Source organism: Phaenicophaeus curvirostris, chromosome 3, assembly GCF_032191515.1.
Source record: "Phaenicophaeus curvirostris isolate KB17595 chromosome 3, BPBGC_Pcur_1.0, whole genome shotgun sequence".
Classification (NCBI taxonomy): Eukaryota; Metazoa; Chordata; class Aves; order Cuculiformes; family Cuculidae; genus Phaenicophaeus; species Phaenicophaeus curvirostris.
The window spans coordinates 43,201,051-43,221,623 of NC_091394.1; the positions used below are offsets into that span (position 1 = coordinate 43,201,051).

At 38.1% G+C, this 20,573-nt stretch overlaps 1 protein-coding gene across 1 annotated transcript in view; it reads right to left on the reverse strand.

The window, feature by feature from the left end:
• Positions 1–1,218: 1,218 nt before the first annotated feature.
• COL15A1 (collagen type XV alpha 1 chain) overlaps positions 1,219–20,573 on the reverse strand; it is a 119,374-nt gene continuing 100,019 nt past the window's right edge. The window contains exons 26-36 of the mRNA XM_069853840.1: positions 16,999–17,088; positions 14,853–14,902; positions 12,997–13,107; positions 11,552–11,696; positions 8,800–8,864; positions 6,949–7,077; positions 6,721–6,780; positions 5,298–5,357; positions 4,257–4,442; positions 2,881–2,996; positions 1,219–2,551 (exon numbers count right to left, since the gene is read on the reverse strand). Coding sequence (XP_069709941.1) covers positions 2,335–2,551; positions 2,881–2,996; positions 4,257–4,442; positions 5,298–5,357; positions 6,721–6,780; positions 6,949–7,077; positions 8,800–8,864; positions 11,552–11,696; positions 12,997–13,107; positions 14,853–14,902; positions 16,999–17,088 — 1,229 coding nt within the window. The 3' untranslated portion in view covers positions 1,219–2,334. The remainder of the gene's footprint in view (positions 2,552–2,880; positions 2,997–4,256; positions 4,443–5,297; positions 5,358–6,720; positions 6,781–6,948; positions 7,078–8,799; positions 8,865–11,551; positions 11,697–12,996; positions 13,108–14,852; positions 14,903–16,998; positions 17,089–20,573) is intronic.

Consider the following 20,573-nt stretch of genomic DNA (forward strand, 5'->3'; position numbering starts at 1 on the left):
CCTCACTGGGTCTTGTTGAAAGGACAAAAAGTTTTTTCCAAGGGAAACCGCTTCTGTGCCATTCTCTGGTGTACTAGCTCCCTTGCTCATGTGTGAGCACAGCATGTGAACTCCGTGCCGCAGCAGCCCAGATGATGCATGATTCATTATTCATGCTCTGTATTAAGTTGAAGCGTATGTAACAAATTTCTGTAACCTGTAGATACTGTTAGGGGTGGGAAGAAACTATTGAGAGTTCTTTGACATCTCATTGATGGTGCGTAACCATTTCAGTTCTCTGCTAATCTTTAGCAGCTATTCAGTACTCAGAGAGGGGTTAGCCCCATGAAAGGATTGGCACAAAGAGAATTCTAGGTGCATTTTTGGTGAGTCCAACTTAAATTCTAGTTCAATATCTCCTAAAAGTGGCATGTTTTTTAGTCTTCTCCCCTACTCCTTCACACAGCTTTTCTAAGCGGTGCTGTTCTCCTTGCCCCCACCCTGTCACTGCAGTTCTAGGCAAAGCAATAGCCCAACTCTCTGACTGTTGGCTTTATCTCAGGAGTGGAAGTTTGAGAACTGTTGGTAATAGATGGATGATGACTGGTTGCATGGGTAAACCCCACTGGCCATGACTTGGCTGATCTGAGAATCTGCCAAAAATTAAAGGATTAAAGATAGATGGTTCCTGCTGGAAGCATGTAAAAGAGCTTTGTTTCCCTCCCCTTGAAACTTCTGTGACTCAGAGAGAAACCCTGCTATACATATATAACTCTTTCAGTGTGAGCTGAAAGAACTTGTTATTTCACAAGGATGCTCAGCATTTTAGGGAAACGGACCATAAATGAGTGCAGTGAATTGTTGCACATTTTAAATGCAATATAAACTGCTTTTGCCTCATTACCATGTTGTAATATGACTTTTCCAAGAAAAAAGGTTGATATGATTCAGCTGACCCTGGGAAATAAACTTTTGTAGTAAACAGGAAAAATAAAGCTGGATTTCACAATATTATGTTACATAATTATATCAGTTTAGTATAGTGTGTGTGATTTGCTTTTGTCTTTTAAAGGTAGCTATCTAGTAATTTAATAGTCTGTTTGTCAGCAAATGAACATGCATTTCCAACACAGATTAAATGTTGAAATAATGTGAAGTTCAACTCCATAACTGCTAAAATAACCTGTTAAAACATAAGTAAATATGTTGTTTAAAGTATGCAGTCTACTAATATACAGGCAAAGGACGTCAGATGCAATGGTTATACTGTTTGCAAAGAACATTAGCATTTATTCATAATTCCTATAATTGCTGCTGTTATTTTATATTAAAGATTCTTTAATTATATGACTGCCAGAAGGGTAAATTCACAAAAAAGGAAAATCACTCTACATATAACTTAGTGGGATAAAAATGCCTAGAACATATTTTAAAGAGACGGTGACAGACATCTTTCATTCAGCAGTCTGCCAGAACAGGAAATTACTTCCTCTAATGTGCAATGAAATAAATAAAGGTCAGATGGTTCATTTGTCTGCATTTTCTTTGCACAGTTCTACCAGTAAAACCGGATGTTTTCTATTAGCATTGCTCTGGGCTTCCTGGTAACAATAGCACCAAAAATAAGGACTATATTTTGTCTAGGTGAAGTTTACTCTTCCTTTGTAAAGTCCTAAGTCTAGAAGGAGCAAAGAAAGAAGCTCAAGTGAAATGTGGAAGCTAGTCAATTTACGTTTAAGTACGAGGCTGCAATCTGTACAAGCTTACAGGAGTCAGGTACTTTGCTTCCACTGAAACTCAAAGGAGGTTAGCACCTTTGTTCTTAAAGCCTTTGTGTTGTAAATTCCGTTAGTGTAAGTTGTAAAAGCTGCCCATTGCTTGCTCAGGGACAGTATGTGGATATATACAGATATAGATATGAATAATGTCTTGGATATTCAAAATCTATGCAAGTGAAAAGAGGAGCATAGAGCATGTAGCTTCTCAGCTGTGAAAAAGCAGCAGCCTTGCTGAGCCATACTGATTATGAGATGGGCTACTACATATTCCTCATAGACCACACTTGACTCGTGCCCTTAAGTGATCTTCAGCTCAGCCAGCAAGACAAGGGGCTGTGACATAATTGTTGGTAAATTGAACCATGTGGAGTTTAAGTGGAAAGAAGGGCTTTAAGTCAGCTGTATGTGCACTGGATGTTCCACGTAACTGGAATGTGGTTTGTGTATGTTTTCTTTGGCTATTTTTTCCCCTGGAATGTGCAATTACAAAAATTAAAATATTTACATTGCTGCAAATGAAATTTCAGTGTCAGCTTTCTCTGTCATCAGATGGAATATTTCTGTGTGAACAGGTGAATTATTTTCCTTGGGGGTCAGACACGAAACTGTTTTCAATACAGAGAACAATAAACTGATTACTACAGCTATATACATTCTGATCAAGAAGTTTCCCCGTCTTCAGTGGTGATGCTTGTCCCATAGCTCCCATATCAGCTGTGTGCCAGGCTTCGCAGTAGTTGCTAACCAGTCGGATCCCATTTGCAGTTGAACCATGCCATACTACTTTTTGAGGCCTGAAAGGTAATGTTAAGAAATCATTTCCTGAAAAAGTCTCTTTTTTGCTTTATTAAATGGCACACCTGTATGTGTTGTGACCTATATTTCTGCTTTCCTTCTGCTGGAAGCAAACAGTAGGTAGGGAAAAATTAAGATACAAAGTAGAGGAAGAAAACGTGAACATAACCTGATATCTCTTTCATAGTCTATCAAAAAAGGAAAAGAAAGATAGATAAAGAAAGGAAGAATTTTTTACCATATTTCTAGCAGCCCAAGATATTGCCCCTTGTACTACCTGGTTAAAATAAATGCCACGTAAAACTTATAAATGGCAATGTATACTCACCAAGATGGATCGGTCATGACATTCCTCCCATCAAAGGAGTAAATTGGAACATGAATGTTGAATTGCCCACCATTTCCATTAAATATAGATTCCCAGTTATTGAAAAGCATTTCTCCCTGTTAAAATTTCAAAATTACTTTTATAAACAAACCAGATCCAATATCCATGTCATACCTGACTCTTACAGACCTATCTATACATCTGAAATCTTTTCTGCATTTAAGAACACTTATGATTTCAGCTTTCACATCAGTTTCTGCATGATGCTCCTGCACAAACTTGTCTCATCTGTCATCTCTAAGCTAACAGCTCTCTGACCCATGCCTTTGCCTCACAATTGCATCTCTATTCTATCGTCACTCCACATATTTAGCTTGATCATCTCTATTTCCACTGCCCCTTTCCTCCTAAGGGTTGTTTGAAAAATTGCTTATAACTATTGTAGCAGTAGTGAAAATATAGAGATAATTTGTATTGGAACTTCTGTGGAAGTGACAGTTTTGTGAAAATTGTTGCAAGTGTATTATCCTTTCAAAATTGTCTCCAAGACTCTGTGTTTGCATGCATTTCAGAGTAGCATCCATTCAGCAAGTTCCAAAGATAACGTGTTATTCCTGTAGATTTCTTTGGCCATTTGTTCTGGAAGTCAACCAATGCTACAGAGACATGGTTTGTTTTCCTCAGCTTTAGAGTGTATCTGTTTATGTGAGAGCACAAAATGACTCATGCTCTAGACGTTTCTCTGTTTCATTTGGGTAAATCCAGCATCACTACTAAGCACAGAATTTGCTTTTGTCTTTAGAAACAAGAAAAATAGGCATTCTAACTGTGATCAAAGTAGAAGGTAGAACATTAATATAATATAATACAATACAATACAATACAATACAATATAATATAATATAATATAATATAATATAATATAATATAATATAATATAATATAATATAATATAATATAATATAATATAATATAATATAATATAATATAATATAATATAATATAATATAATATAATATAATATAATATAATATAATATAATATAATATAATATAATATCCGGAAAGCTGAATATCATACTGTTTCTTTTACAGCAGCCTGCCTGAAGTAGACTGTTCACATAGCTTTATTTCTACCATCAGCCCTAGGATATTGAAAAAAGCAGCCCTTGAAAATGCAAAGGAAATGTGAGACAGCCTGTAACTTTCTACTTTATCAGTACTTTATTTTGTCTTGAATCTGACATTTAATATGAAGCAAAGTTGCTTCTTTATAAAATGCAGTTTTAGTTGAAACTTTCTGCTTTCCCGTTTTAAAAGATTTTGGGGCATATTTAGCCTATCCTAACATAGTAAGTACTAAGCACTCATTTTTACCTTAAGATTGACTACTGGTAAATGATATCGGTCTGTCTTTCTGACAATTGTGGCCAGATCTTGCAAATGTGATGAGAGGAAGGCTCTGTAGGTAGACTTCAAACCTGCTAGTTGGGCCTGTTGAAAACACTGAAAATCTGCTCGCATGTCACCAGAAAACGGCAAGTTTAAAGCTACCAGACGCAGCTGGAGAAAAAAAGAAGAAAAGTTACTGTTTTTTAAAATATTTATAATACTGGTAAGACATACATTGGAAACAAACTAAACCCCTGCCTTCTCCTGCCAGCACAAGAACTAGTACTTTCCAGATCAGGTATAAAAGTGATTTGCTGCCATCACATATCATTTGTTTGACACCCATAGCAGAAATACCTCTTCATCTTTGAACATTAAGGAAACTGAGAAGATTCGATACTCTTAAAAATTAAAATTCTTTTAAAAGCAGCTAATATTTTCATGCAGAAGTCTTGGAGTTATCATACAAACAAAACTGCAAATCCTACAAGCATAAGAACAAGTAATAGGAAATGACTATATACTATTTTAAAAGTCACTGTTTTCAAATACAATAAGCAGTATGCTTAAGTCAAACAGTACATATGTAAGAATAAATCCACATGCTCAGGTTTGGTGTTATTTTGTTGTTGTTTGGTTGGTTGGTTGCTATTTTGTTGTTGTTTGGTTGGTTGGTTGCTATTTTGTTGTTGTTTGGTTGGTTGTATTTTGTTATTTTGTATCACTATTATTAATTTAAAAACTACTGTGTGTTGTAGGTATAATCAAGCACTAAGTTAAGAGGTATTCTTAACTATTTTTTTTTTCCTTTGAGATGGGAAAGCAGCTACGGTGATGAAAACAGGTCTGGAATAAGCAATTTAAAATTGTCTCTGAGATGTCCAAACCAGTTAAAAAAGTGTATTTGCAAATTTCTAAAGTAAAACCTGTGATCTTGAAGAGGAAATATCACAAGTCTCCCTCAAGATGCAAAATGTCATGTTTCAAACCACTTTTATGCAGTTGCAATACAGATCTCATACTTACTGCTGGTTTTCCATTGTTCACATTTGCTATTGGACTCAGTGCTGGAAGAGGCTGAAATCCCTGTTGTTTTAACATATGCAAACAGATACGTTAAACATGTTACTCAGATCAGGATTTTAGACACTCAATAATTTTTTAAACAAAGAATTTAACACTGAATAATCTGAAACTGTCCTGCCTCTGAACAAATAAACCCAAATCAAGTAGCCAGAATATTTTATCTACATATTGTTAATCTAATGTGTCACATAAATATGTGTTTGAAAGCTGTCCTTGCTTGAGTTGCTTTCCTAGACCTGAGTGTACCCATTCCATGGTGCTCAGCCAGCACTAATGTCTGTATCAGATCGCACCTGGAGTCCTGCATGGAAGCAACTTGCATGAGCATAAGTCCAGTTCTGGAAAATTAAAAATGAAAGGCTAAGAAATATGTGCAAACAGAAAACATAGTGGGTGCTCAAGGCCTCAGTAACTCCTTCTCCTAAGGAACTGGCACATAAAGATCAGGAGGTCAATTATCTTCAGAGTCGTTTCAGAAACAGCAAAGATTATGGTAAGTACAAGTAACACACTACTGACTGTACCGCTTGGGAAACTCTCGTGGTGTCAACTGCAGGCTGCAGACAACTTCTTATGAAGTGAAGGCCTAGACATTTTCCCAGTGTGCTAAGTGCAATTCTCTCTGCTCTACTCTAAATTTTAAAAATTTTCCTTCTAGCTATCTTCCTTCTTGCTGCTCCTTCCTAGCACTCTCTTGCATATTCATTATCTCAGCAGTCAGATGAATTAACCTGTCTGACTGTTCTCTACCCATTTTGCCACTTCTTGACTGTCATCCTCCTGCAATTTTTTGGAACAGGCAGAGTATTCACATGCAGATTGGAACAATAACTTCAGAATGGGGTCAGTTGCAAATTAATGATTGAGGCTACAGAATAGATCCTCAGCACACTGCCGGATAAGCTATATGCAGGTGATGATGACGTGCCCTGGATAAAGAACTTTATTCTTTTAAAGAAAACTTGCTTTTCAGAAATAGGCTCCTCTTCTGAGAAAGCTGTTTTTCTGAGTTTCCTTGAAAGGGACCACGACTTGATATGACTGACGTTTGGCGTTACCAAATAGAATAACTTTTTTTTCTTTTCTGTAGTCAAGCTGCTTTTTTTCTGCTTTTTGTAGATGCTGTTTTGTCTCTGCAGTGTTTGGAGTCTCAGAAGATGATAGAAACAGATGACTGACCAGTGTGAACTGATTTTCAAGCTTATGACTGCATCCTACTACTATGCAGGATGTCTGTTTTGAACTGACAAGTCTCAGTAGAAAATCATGTTGTGCAAGGATCTGCCTGCAACTTCTGCCAAGTGCATCACCTGTTTTTGTACATTTAGACTCAGTTTTTCACAATCCAATACTTTGTACTTACATGGCTTGATATAGATGGAGGAGGAAGGCTGTCAGCAGGAATAGGAATTAGCTCACCAAGCTGGAAGAACCATGAAGAAAAAGCAAACAAAACTGTATCACCAGGAGCTTCTGAACTAAAAGAAAGGAATCTTTGCACTCATACTTCTCCACTCCTCTAAGAAGTATCTACAACAACTCCATTATGAGTGAAGGAGTTAGAAAGGATTAGGACATAGTGTAAAATTACCTGCAATTTTCTCCATCCATTTCGAACACGGATAAAAACCTCACTAGTTTCACTCAGATAGTTTAGTGTACCTTCTGCTACATAATGAACTTTTTCCAACATACCCTCAATGTTTTGGAATGTTGTAACCTGTCAAATAGGAAAGTGCAGAATGTTCCATCAGACACACAAAACATTTTGTGAGTTAAATTGTTAAATTGAAGTCTTATTTAAGCACATAAATGTCAAGGCTTCTTCCAAAAGGAAATACTCACAAAGTCAGTTTTGTATAATTTCACATGAAAAAAGCTTCAGTAACGTGAATATCTTGCTGCTTTGGCATACCAGAATCATAGTTCTGTGGCTTGCAGTAGAACTACACCTACAGGTAATTTTTCACAAAGTGAAGGTCATGGCAACTCTGCAGTTTATTACACTAGATCAAAATGGTAGAGTTTAGAAGAGATTTGATAAGGCTTACAAATATCATGCAAAGTTCTAGATACGCTCGCATCTGTTATATTTGTCCTAGTGTTGTAGTCATCTCCTTTCTTCACGGGTGTTTTCTTCTGTTCCTTTCGTTATGTTTCCAGATGCCGTTAGTTTACACAGCAAGGATTTGTAAATTTCTTTTTATAGATCATCAAGAAACTTATACTGTTGTCTGCCAGATATGGCCACTGCACTATTACATCTCCCTTTGTCACCTGAAGAACACAGTCCACTTTAACGTCACTTCCATAGTCTGTTTGATAATTGCAGGTAGTATAAAATCAGGGGCAAATTTCTTGAGAATGTCATTTCTTGACACTTGAGTGTAATTTTTTCTCCTTTCTTCAGTGTCAGAAGGCATATTAATGGTCAATGAATAATGCAGCCCATACCATACATTTACTTTTTATTTTTAATATTGGTTTTGACCTAAGTGGACCTGGATGTCCTATCTAAGACTGTACCTCCCATCTTGTAACTACAGCCTTGCATCTCGGGGCATCAGTCTTTGAACATCTGTTTCTCCCCTGATCTGTAATCACTGCCAGGTCCTGAATTTCAATAAAAAAAGGCAACTAGCAGAGGTGTGCACTATGGTGAGAAGGCATTAAGAAAACTAGAAAACTAGAGAGAGACTATACAAATGATCTGAAAGTCTGCTTCTTTACTAGTGTATTCTCAAATGACTGCCAAAGATATCCAGCAAATTTATTTTCCTATCACAATGTGAGTATGTGAAAAAGGAAAAAAAATTTCTATGAATCCCCTCTGCTACCTTGAATATTTTTTTTTTCAGAAAATATGAGTATTTAATTTAGAAATTAAGAACACACAAGTCTTAGCTGGCACTTTTTAGTGCACAAATAGCTGGAATAAAATTCTTATTTGATTCAAGCAGTAAGAAAAGGAAAAAGTTAAATTTATTTGTATTCTCTGGCAGAATATGTTTTAGGTTTGCTGGGGAAATCTACAGTTTTCTTCTCAGAATCAAGTGACCTATATTACTGGGTTTTAATCTAGCCATGTAGAGAGGTTTTTTTCATGGAAACTAGGTATTCAGTAGTTATTCTAGTACCTCAGCACATTAAGTTGCCATAGTCTTTCAGAGACACTGCTTTGAACATGGAATATGCACCTTTCTGTTACTTTAGCATGCCATCAGTCTTTGCATTTGTTTGAATAGGCTGTTACTAAGAAGGCAATGGACAGACTTCATCATTTTTCCCAGAATTATCTGCTGAAGAATTACGAGGTTCAGAAAACATTCTAATAAATGAAAACACAGGATGGAGCTTTCCCTCATTTCTCAGTGCTACCAATGACCACCAAAAGATATGAAGGAAAGTTTCAATGGCATGGTTACTTATTTTGCTCTCTTACCAGATTCCTGCTTGTAGGTAACCCTGTCTCTCCAGGAGGACCTGGTGACCCCGGCATTGCAGCTGCTATAATAAAACAGTCATAACAATACATGTTGAAGGTCATCTTTTTTTGAGAGAAGACAATGACATAAAGAAAGAACTTAATGGTGGTGTAGGAGCAGTGGGAACTTTAAATAGCCATAGGCCTTACAGAGTCAAGTTCCGCATAGTTCTGTTCAAACCAATTTCCAAAAATGCATTTAAGGATTTTTTTAAAAAAGCAATGCTAAAACTTAGTCTTTTCTCTGTTATTTGGGAGCTTAAGGTCAACAGTTTGCAATCTATTGAGACACTCTGCAAACGAGGCAGAACTTTTAGTTCCTGCCTGTATAGTAGTTGAGGGAGTCATTATATCTGTTGCTCTAGAAGTAAACAAAAATGAACTTTTCCTTAGATAAAAAGTTCACAAGTGTGAGGTCATCTTCTGTTTCAAAGCAACAAAGAATTTCCCAGTGGTATGGACATCAATTTATAAGACTGCAGTCTACAGCATCGAGTACCTAGTACTTGTGTCTACTCTAAAGCAGGTTTTCTTCACCTTGAGCTGAAAATGCCTGTTTTCTGGAGTTAAAACTCCCTTCTTATAAGGAAAGAAATAAGAAAAGATATGGAAGACTGAAAACAAGCATCTTGTGCATATGCATATCATGATAATGGAATTTTGTAGCTGTTTAGAAGAAAGAGCTTTTACACATGGACTCTGCTGAGCATCATGCTGTGTCCCAGCAGGGCTCTGTAGCTGAGATTTGGCAAATCTTGTCTTAATCATAAGTAGAAACTCTTTCTGTACTGAAAAAGAGAGGATAAGCAAAAGTATAGGAATGGAGTATTAATAATACTTTGTTTTGTCTTACTGCATCTCTTAGCTAAGATTCAGAAGTGCTTAATATAAATTACACGGCTAAAGGCCTGAAGGACTTTATGGATGCTGAGGATCTGTCCATATTAAGATGATCAGAGGTTAATTCAGGTAGAGCTTATGTACCAGCATTGAATGCATTAAGGATTTCTTCTTTAGAGGATTAATGCTTCTGATAGACAATTAATAATGTTTACTGGATGACAGATTAGTAGTCTCACCTTGTCCCTGGGCAGCTGTATTAATCTGACTAGGTTCAAGCGATACCTGGAGAGAACAAACTGGAGAGGGAGGGATCTGCTCCCTAAACTAGCATACTGGAGGAACAGGTTTTGCAGGCAAACAGACTGATCATTAGTTCTCAGAAATGGAGAACTGTATTAGCTAGACCTGCCCAAATTTTAGGCAGTACAGATCTGCATTATATAGCCTCTCTAGTCAGGATTTCTGTTAGTATGCCATCTTCAGCTGAGATTAAGAACACTTCGCTCTAGATTTTCCTGGCTGGATTCCCGTGCTGGTCACAGTTCCCAGAGAGAGAAGGAATGAGAATCTACACATCTTTTAAATACCTCCATGGATGGTGATTCGACTACTTTTCTGGGCAGCCCTTTCTAGTGCTTGACCACCCTTTCTGTGAAGAAACTTTTCCTAATACCCAGCCCAAACCTTCTCTGGCACAACCTCAGGCCATTTCCTCTCAGACTGTCACTTGTTACTTGGGAGAAGAGACCAACACACACTTCACTTCAATCTCCTTTAAGGTGACTGTAGACAGCAATAAGGTCTCCCCTCAGCCCTCTTTTATCCAGGCTAAACAACCCCAGTTCCCTCAGCCTCTTCTCATAACACTTGTTCTTCAGCCCCTTTACCAGTTTCATTGCTCTTCTCTGGACACACTCCAGCACCTCAACGTCTTTCTTGTAGTGAGGGGCCCAAAACTAAACACAGGATTCAAGATGCAGCCTCACCAGTGCCAAGTGCAGGGGCGCAATCACTTCCTTACTCTTGCTGGTCACTCTATTTCTGACACAAGCCAGGATGCTGCTGGCCTTCTGGCCATCTGGGCCCACTGCTGGCTCATGTTCAACCGGCTGCCAGACAGCACTCCCAGGTTGTTTTCTGCCAGGCAGCTTTCCAGCCACTCTTCCCCAGGCCTGTAGCGCTGCACGGGGTTGTTGTGTCCCAAGTGCAGGACTCAGCACTTGGCCTTGTTGAACTTCATCCCATTGGCCTCAGCCCACTGATCCAGCCTGTCTATATTGCTCTGTAGACCCTTTCTACTCTCAGGCAGATTAATGCTCCTACACAATTTGGTCTCACCTGCAAACTTACTGAAGGTGCACTCGATCAGCTCATCCAGATCATTGATAAAGATATTAAACAGAAATGTCCCCAGTACTGAGCCCTGGGGAATACAACTTGTGACTGGCTGACAACTGGATTTAACTCAGTTGATCGCAAGAAGTGCATCTTGGCCCACATTAACATGTTCCCAAATTTTGCCAGCTGCCCGGTTTGATAGATTTCACAAAGCTCTCAAGGCAGCCTTTTCTACATTCTGTAGACTTTCTCCCAGCCACAGCCTTAGTAAGATTTCTCATGCAATAATGCTCCCATGACATGAGTCAGTGGAAACTCTTTGCAGAAAGATTGCCCCTTTTGTGTTCCCAGCTCCAACTCACGTCCAAGGAGAAATCAGCAGAGGGCAGGAGGAGAGAGGGGAGCAACCTGATTCAGGTGTGCAGAGCGGGTAGGCAGATGACAGAACAGGTACGTAAAGGAAGTGCCAGTGTGGTTGCATGTCTATGCACTCACATATACAGTGAAAAGAAAAAGCATACCCTCTCACCTGAGCCATATATTGCAGGTGGTCCTGGTGGGCCCGGTGGTCCAGGTGGACCAGGAGGTCCAATTTTTCCATAACCTGGTAAGCCAGGTAGGCCAGGTAACCCTGGAGGTCCTCTGGGTCCAACAACTGAATCTCCTTTTGGTCCCTACCAGTGATAAAAAGTATTTCTTTGAACATATCTGTTTCACTGCTGCTGACCCTTCACTGGTGGCATCGAAGGCCTGCCACCACACCACTGTTTAGACATGAGTCTGTACATAATTTTCTTCAAGAAGGCATGGATATTAATGGAAAAAATTGACCACATACTAAATTAAATTAAAGGATTTAAGTTTCAGAAAGCTTTCTGAAAGTTATTACACCTGTACCTGAGTAGCTGATGTCAACAGTACTCTCGAAGTTCTGGATCTCAACTCTGCTCATGAAAGACTACTCACTTTGATGTGTTTATGAGAAAAGTATTTGTCTGAAGGTACACAGTGGAAAGCTTTAAAACAAAATTTGTCTATGCAGGGTGTATGCCTCATGACAAATATCGTCTTCTTGCTCCTGTAATCAAATGTCAGCTCATAACTCTTAAGCTCTCCAGCTGCCAGTCTTCCAGATTAAAAAAGGCTTCAATTTTCTACATTTTTTGTTTAGCAGTGTGTTCTCAGTCTGAATGAGGAGGATTTGTGCTCCCTTTGCTCAAACTGGCCTGCAACTCCTTACCAGTGTACCAGTTTCTAAACAGGGAGATGGTTCTCAGCAACATGAAATAGTGCCGGGGCACTTTTGAAGGTGGGTTTGCTAACCTAGCACTTTGTCCTTAGCTGTGACCCACCCATTCATGCTCCTTGGCATGGAACATGGTGACAGAGTAATGCAATGCACACATTTGTTGCCAGATCACAGGGATAAACTTCCAAAGCAGCTGTGTTGGCGATTACTGGAAGATTAAACAACTAGGTAGAGATTCTACAGTGGCTGAATTTTATAGGAATTATCCATTTGGGTACACACTGGACTTTTCATTCATTTTTTTGATTACTGGGATGGAAAATAAGATTAATTATTTAGATGGCAAATAGCTTTCAAGTCAACTACTGTCTAACTTTATGTAGCCTACCTTGGCCTTCACGGGGATATAACTGTGGCATCACAAGTAATATATATTGCCTTGATTTGTAATGCTATTAATAGCATGAATCTACATACAGATGTAGTTGCATTAGTCAGCCGAGTATAACATTACATCAGTTTTTCATAGCAAATTCATTCTGTGTGCAACAGTGAGGTGTTTGTGTTTACGCGTAACGCAACTGTCTCATATTCACCTGATGGTTAGCATATGAGTTTTTACCTCATTCTTACCATCACCTTGATGTTTGTCTCCTTTAAGTGCCTTCTAAATTGAAACAATGGTTATGCACAAATATTTCTATTCTACAACTTGCGTGACTTACAACTAATCCTGGTCTTCCAGGTGGTCCAGGAGGTCCTGTCAGAAAAAACCCTCCATTTGGTTCTCCTTTTTCTCCTTTTACACCTGTGATTCCATTGTCTCCTTTTTCACCCTTTAAAGAGAACACATTTTAAAACTTTGAGCTGAAGTGAGATCAGAACTCTATGCAATGATCTTTTAAAGTTTCATGAAATCTCTAAGCTTAACAAAGAAAAAGCATCTGCTTAAATTTTTTTCAACACCATTTCCTTCTTCAGTGACATGCAATTAAAAAGGAACATTTTCTCTGCTAAGGCTGCAAGACTTTCTCAGGGCAGGGGCTATGGGAGGCAGGGTTAGGTGGAGGCAGAGAAAATGCCTCTGTTGCTGTTTCCTGTTATTCTACCTGGCAAAACTTTGTTCTATGCTGTAGCTGGATGCAAAGAAACAGTCAGAGGAAGGACAAAAGCCTGGCTTTCTGCTTTTCTCCTTTATCAAGGAGAAAAAGATTGACTTGGAAGGGACAGATAATTAAAAGTATGTGGCAAAGTGAAGATTCCTGTGCATAGGATGAGAGAGAAGGGTAGGGTGTGCACCAGGATAATGGAAGAGTCACTACCCGAAATTGTAGACACTTTGAACTGCATTTCCTCTCCTGTCCTTCATTATTGAGTATCAGTTAGTTTGGGGAACAGAGTGATAAGTAAGAAGCAGCATTCAGATACTAGGCCATTATCTATCTGTGCAAAATGACCCACCACAATTGTAGGTTCCTCCTCCCATTATTTCTTTTCCTTTGTCTGCTGATATTTTCCTTCAGCTTTTTTTTTTGTTCTGTTTTGTGTCACCTTTCTGGGAAATAAACTGGTGAACAGAAGAGGCAAATGGCAAAGCAAGAATGGCAGGTAGCTGCAGAAAGCCAGAAGAGATGGCTATGCATAGCTCCTTCTCTGACTTCTTTTTAGTTTTCTAGTAAATAGGACTATAAAGCTTTCTATATGGCATGCCATTTTGCAGAGGTGAAAGACTAGATGAAAAAGGAGTTCTTTGTAGCTACAGGCACTACTCTATAGGATCATATCAGCTCTGCCATGCATGCATGAGGCACTTTATGTCATAGGAATAACTTAGGTGCACTCAGCAAATCAGAAACAAAATCCGAAAACCAGATGGCACTGGGAGTGAGCCCTTCAAGAAAATTGACAGTACATTGCTTTTGGTGCATTATTGAATCATAGTTTGGTTCATTTTTTTCAAATCTTGTGCTGATAAAAAGCCTCGTTCACTTAAAAACATTTAAAATAATACTGCATTTGTATTAATTTTTATCACGTGAACAGTCAGGAGGATAATGGAACAGAGAGAGATCAAACACATCAAGGTACAGGTACACTTTTTTGTAAGAGATCCTAGAAAAATTACTTTCTATCACTTTAACTTGTTTTATTCAGTGTGCTTAAAAGATAAATAATATTACATAGCAGTGATTTCCCCATCCCTCCATGTGTTAATTGTTGCTAAATTTTTCTAGAAGCCCTTCATGTAATGGATTGCTCTTACCTGAGCTGGCATGGAAACAAAAACATTCATTATGGCTTGTAAGTTATGTTAGGTAACAGTGAATTATGACTCACTTTAATACCACTGAGTACAGTTTTTTTCCAAAGTATTCTTTATATACCACTGACATCTACTATCTCCATACTTGTAAAAAAACTGTCTATAGAGCTGGAGTTTAAGAAATGTATATGATTTGTAATTGCTTATATTCTTAACTGTTTTGAATATTTCACATGCTATACTGTTTCATGATTAATTTATAGTAAAGTACACTAAAAAAAGTTTAACAGAACTCGGACACGAATGGGATATAATTACCTTTATGCTGTTAATAAATTGGCTGAAATGTGATGGAGGCAGAGGTGGACCTGAAAAATGAAGAAAATATAATGAAGTACAATAATTATCTGTAATTTTTTTTTAAAAGCACTGCTTTAGATATTACTAGTCTAGGCGTTTAAAGGAAAGTTAGTTACAATAATAACATTAACCTTTAAATCTAACAGATATTTTTAGTTTGGTTTCCTAGCAAAGCAAGGCTAACTTGCCCTATCTTGTCTCTTACACCTTAATAACTTCTGAACATCATTGTGATTCACTAAAAAAGCAAAGAAGGCTCAAAATTGAAAATTTTCCATTTTTCTATAAAAATGGCAGTTGGGCAAAATGTGAAAGAAAAGCATCCAAATTAACCCCTTTGATGGAAACCAAGGTAATCATAGAATTATGTTCCTTGACACTTTTCTGCAACAAAACCCAATACTATTATTAATCCTTATAAAACCTGTGTAATCCTTATAAAACCTGTGTTGTGTTGTTTGCCAGTGGTGGTCAGCTAAAACTGTCAATCCAGCACAAAAAAGTCTAAAAAGCCTTAAAATATTCTGTTAGGTATACACTTGGAAAAAAAGACTATAACAATTCAAGGCATTTTCTTCAAATGTGTTCTGAACAACTTTCTGAGATCTTTGGGTCCAACCCTCAGCCAGCCATATCTCAGATACAATTAAATCAATCAGACATTGTATACATCTGTATAGATGTATAGATATATCTGATAGAAATGTAATACGACTATGGAAGCTATTTAGATTTTATTCCAACTCTACCAAACATAGCTTGCTGCAGTTATTTGTTTGATCTGTGTGAGGATATGGGGAACAGACGTGGAATGGAACAATAGGTGTCCTTCTCAGATGTTGCTTATTATTAATCTCTACATTGGGCATTATCTGAGGTCTTTGTAGGATGACCAGAAGATGACAAGCTGTAAGCAAGGTATGGAAGGAAGGGAGGAATGGGGAGGTCACCACTCAAAGTGGAAGTCAAAAATCTGTGTTAGGGAACTGGTAAGATCTGCCCATGCTGGTAGGTAAACTGTATTAGATCAGTTCCTCAGCCCTGAGGTAAAGTGGTACAGCGGTACAGCATCCACCCATGCAGTTAAACTGTCCTGCTCACTCCCAAAGCATGAGAGACTGGTGCATTAAACACTGGCTTAAGCTATCTTCCAGACCATCCTATTTTTACCAACAAGTGTTATTCATTGTAGGCTGAATCCAGGCCAGGAAACACGGGAACAATTAAACTGCAGAACAATTGTCCTCTATGTCATGGATCTGTTTAGTTTACTAGTATACACAGCCAGAGAAGCTTGCCTGGCATGGTTCTCAACATGCAGAGTCCTCTTCTACAGGCATTCAGTGGAGGTCTGGTAGCAATATTCGGCAGGATCTTTAGGATCTTATCACTAGTCAGAGGGAAACATACTTCATTGTGGGGCTTCTGCAGGTAGACCAAACATTCTCATTTCATTTTGTTTCCAGATGTTGCTGAAACAGACTAACAGCTCCTACTATCAGTGAATTTGTGTCTTTAGCTCACACAGACTTTTCATGATCATTGCAATTAAAGCATTCCTTGAAATGGAGATCATCTAGCTCTACTTCCTGCTTGAAGTGGGACTGCCACCAACAGAAAATTGCCTCGAACTCAGAATGCAGAGGTATGTTACCCTGAAACGGGAAGCACTGGATTTTAGCCTAATTTACTCAAAAAGTTTGACAACAAAATGATGTCTCAGGAGGTGGATATGATGTCCTTCTAAGATTTAAAAAAAATCTCTGGTCAGTCAGTTAAATATCTATTCTTGTACTTAAAACATTCATAATACTGAAAAAAGTGCAGTACAGGTCCTTTTTTTTCAGAAGACATTCTCCTTGCCCATGGCAGGGGGGTTGGAACTAGATGATCTTTAAGGTCCCTTCCAACCTAAACTATTCTATGATTCTATGATTTTTGATAACATGGGCTTTGTTGTTCTGTATGTCAATTCAGCAAGGAGCCTAGGTGTAAGTCTTTAGGCAGGTAAGGAGGTAAGTATCAAAGCACTTTGTTGAATTGCTTTTTAAGTTAGCCATGTATTCCTTTACAGGATGTCAATGACACATCAGATTTAGTATACCTGGTGGTCCTGGAGCACCTCTGTCTCCCTTTTCTCCTTTTAAGTTTGCTGAATGAGGCAGCCCCCAGGAATCTCTGTTTGCTTTAGCACCTGCCATAAAAGAATCACAAATTCATGAGAACTTTCAGACAGCAGAGACCATAGCAGAGACAGCAGAGACAATCAAACCACTGAAAGTAGGAGCAGACTTCTCCGTATATGTGAAGCATGTGGCTCCAGTCCCTGTATGCTTGTCTCATTCTCCTCATGAACATTGAATTGTCCTGATTGTCCACTCTTATCAGCCCCATCATGTGCAAGACAAGTCAATTTTTCACTCTTCCTTCCACAATCACCTAACCTAAGACTCTCTGAACAAACCTGTTCTCACAACATTTGTGAATTTCACTGTAGCAAGTGTAGAAACAGTTCTTCAGTTATGGCTCTGCATTCGATACCACATCTACTATCTCGAGACTCCAAAACAAACCAATAAATGATAATATCTGCAAACATGAATGTAAAATGATGTTGTCATTTATTGATCATTCATGTCACATAAGCGATAATTGTATAATTTTCCATCCAGGTGAGATGAGGGTAGAATTGCACTTAAATATATCTGGATAAACTTTCTATTTTTCCAGATAGTATTAGACTTTCCTGGTAACTTTACCCTATAAAATGCCTGGGTAAAATGACCCCTGAGTATTTAGACGACTAAGGTCTGATTTCTTTCTTTGTTGTGCTTGAATAATAGCTAATATCTGTGCAAAAGTAATATAAAATAATGTCATTTTACCACAGTAACATTTTATAGCCACTTCCTTCAGGTAGAAATGCCTTTTCAAGTGTCAGGTGAGGGGGTCTTATTCTGAGTTGTGAACAAGAAGGATGCTGAAGTATAATACAATGGCAAGTAGATACCAGATGTATCTTTTGAAGCAATTTTTAACAGTTCCCTGACCATCATATCTTCAGCCCTTGTGATCAGTTGTGATGAAGAACACAGGTTGTTTTCTAACCTGATCTGATCACATTTGTGAATTTCACTGGGGCAAGCACAGAAACAATTTCTTGCTTGGGTACCCTGTCCATGCTCCATGACCTGCTGCCACTTATAAATGTGACTTATTGGTAAGAAAAAAATAAAGATTTTATCTGTAAGAAAGTCCTAGTTTCAAAAATAGTTACAAACTTTTTCCTTCTTCTAGCTGCATATGATGGCTACGAATACAGACCAAATACAGAAGAATGAGGCCCATGCTATAATGAAAGTTTCCAGTCAGTTCTCTCCACCCTTTTTTTTGTCTTCCAGAGGTGAAAGCTGGTCATAGTCCCATTGGTCTCTCCACAATGTGTCTGGTGACTCAGTCTCCAGCTGTGAGCCTGTGTCCAAATGCCTATTAACAGAACAGTGGGGCCTCATTTTGTGTTGCACTGAGGCCAGTCACACAGTCTCTCAAGGTGTTCAGTTAGACAGTTTTCCTAGCTGTCAGCTGAACTCTAACTGCCCAACTGTGACATCTTCAGAGTTACCTTCTAGGCAGATTTCCAGTCTAGTCATTTTAGGTTATTTTGAAATATTGAGACCAATACAGAGCTTATACAAGCAAGCTCTGGCTTTTTCTTCTTCAAGATACCATCTTTTACAGTCAGTATGTCCACTATTGCTCCTTACCCTGACCACTTGCACTTCTTTTCTTTTCTTTTCTTTTCTTTTCTTTTCTTTTCTTTTCTTTTCTTTTCTTTTCTTTTCTTTTCTTTTCTTTTCTTTTCTTTTCTTTTCTTTTCTTTTCTTTTCTTTTCTTTTCTTTTCTTTTCTTTTCTTTTCTTTTCTTTTCTTTTCTTTTCTTTTCTTTTCTTTTCTTTTCTTTTCTTTTCTTTTCTTTTCTTTTCTTTTCTTTTTTCTTTTTCCATTTGGATCAAGGTGGCCTGTTTCTTACCTAGTGTCTCAGTCATTGCTGTTCCAGTCTCTGATATTAGCCCACTACCTACTCTCTGGACCACTCCGGAGAACTGGTCCCCAGAGAGCCATCTCTTCCTCCAGAAACAGTCCCAAGCTCCATCATTTGGAGTTGACATAATATATACTCTTGTTGCATTATTCAATGTTTTGCATGCATTGTTTTTGCCATGCAGGCCCTGATTTATCTGATCAAACTGTAAATCCTCCAGACACCTTTTGCACAGTGATGAGGAGATTGATTTAATTCCCAGGAACTAGGTAACATGTTCAGGCTCTATATTAAGAGGCTGCATTACTGCTTTTTCTCACAAAATTACTCAGGAAGTATAATAAACAGGCAGGAATAAATTTTTATTTTAAGAAGCTAAATAAAAAGAGGAAGACTTCGACTTTTATTTCCTCTGTGATCTTGAGAAGACCTTCTCCATTATGTACTGCTAGATTGTAAGAAAACTGCTAAATGCTCCCTATGGATGCTCTGGGACTTTCTTTTAATGTCTCAACCTCTTTTTCAGCTCAAACCAGCCCTTAAGGGGCAAAACTGTCATGGAACTTTCTGCTAACCTTGGAAATATTCCCACAAAATTTGGTCAAGGTAGCACTATTTCAATCAGCATTCACCATCCTTTTGGCACAGAATTTCTACCTGTTTCCCTGTGCATGTAACTGAATCCAACCTTGGAGAATGTCTTTGAGGAAGGACAAAAGCACTGAACCATAGCTGTAGGCTTCTGTTAATTTTAATACCTGGTGTGCACAGTAAGTGCCCATTTTTGTGTTTGTCTGGTGGACTACTAGCTCAAGAATGGAATTATCAAGACATTATGATAGTGTTAAAATGGGATGAAAACTGTATATAAATGCTGATTTTTCCTCCTTAATCCAAATGAAGAAGGGATGCACTTGGAGACCATTTAGTATTTTCTGGCTGAGTTGAGAATTAGTATGTATTTAGAGAAAAGAAACTATAATGATTAATTGATTTAAACTGACATGTTTTAAACAAAATTTTCATAGCCAAAAACCTTACTTTCAAGCTTTTACCAAGGCTGAAAGTCTAAGAAGAGCAGAAATGTCTTTTATCAGCTTGGAATCAACTCTCAGAACTAAGGGAAATGCCCTGAATCAAGAACTTTGGGCTCTCTCTGGGCTTTTATTCTGTTAGATAATGGATTCTTTTTTAAAAACAAAAACAGGGACATAGAGATCTTTTGGAATCCATATGTACAGGGGGAGACAAACAATTTGGAGTATTTGAACTTATGAGCAGCAATGGGCAGCCTATGTATGGTCTGAATTCTGTGGATATAGCCCTGAAGAAATGTGGACAGTTTGCCAAGCACAAGACTTAGGCTTTCATTTGCCAGAGGTCAGCAGTAAGGATTCAGAAAGAAAGCTCATGGTATCATTGTACTCCACAAGTTTGTCTCTCTATTCTCCTGAAACCTCTTTCCATTAAAAGAAGTGAAAGCTAACAAAGCTTCTCTGGCCTTGTGATACTTTGCCCAGGATCCTCACGTGGAATTTCTTATCCCCTTTCCCCATTAATGTTGCTTCCTTCTTTGTCTGCCTGCCAGCTTTTTTGTCCTGGCTACTCCCAAACCTGAGAAGTCACTTTCTTTTCAAC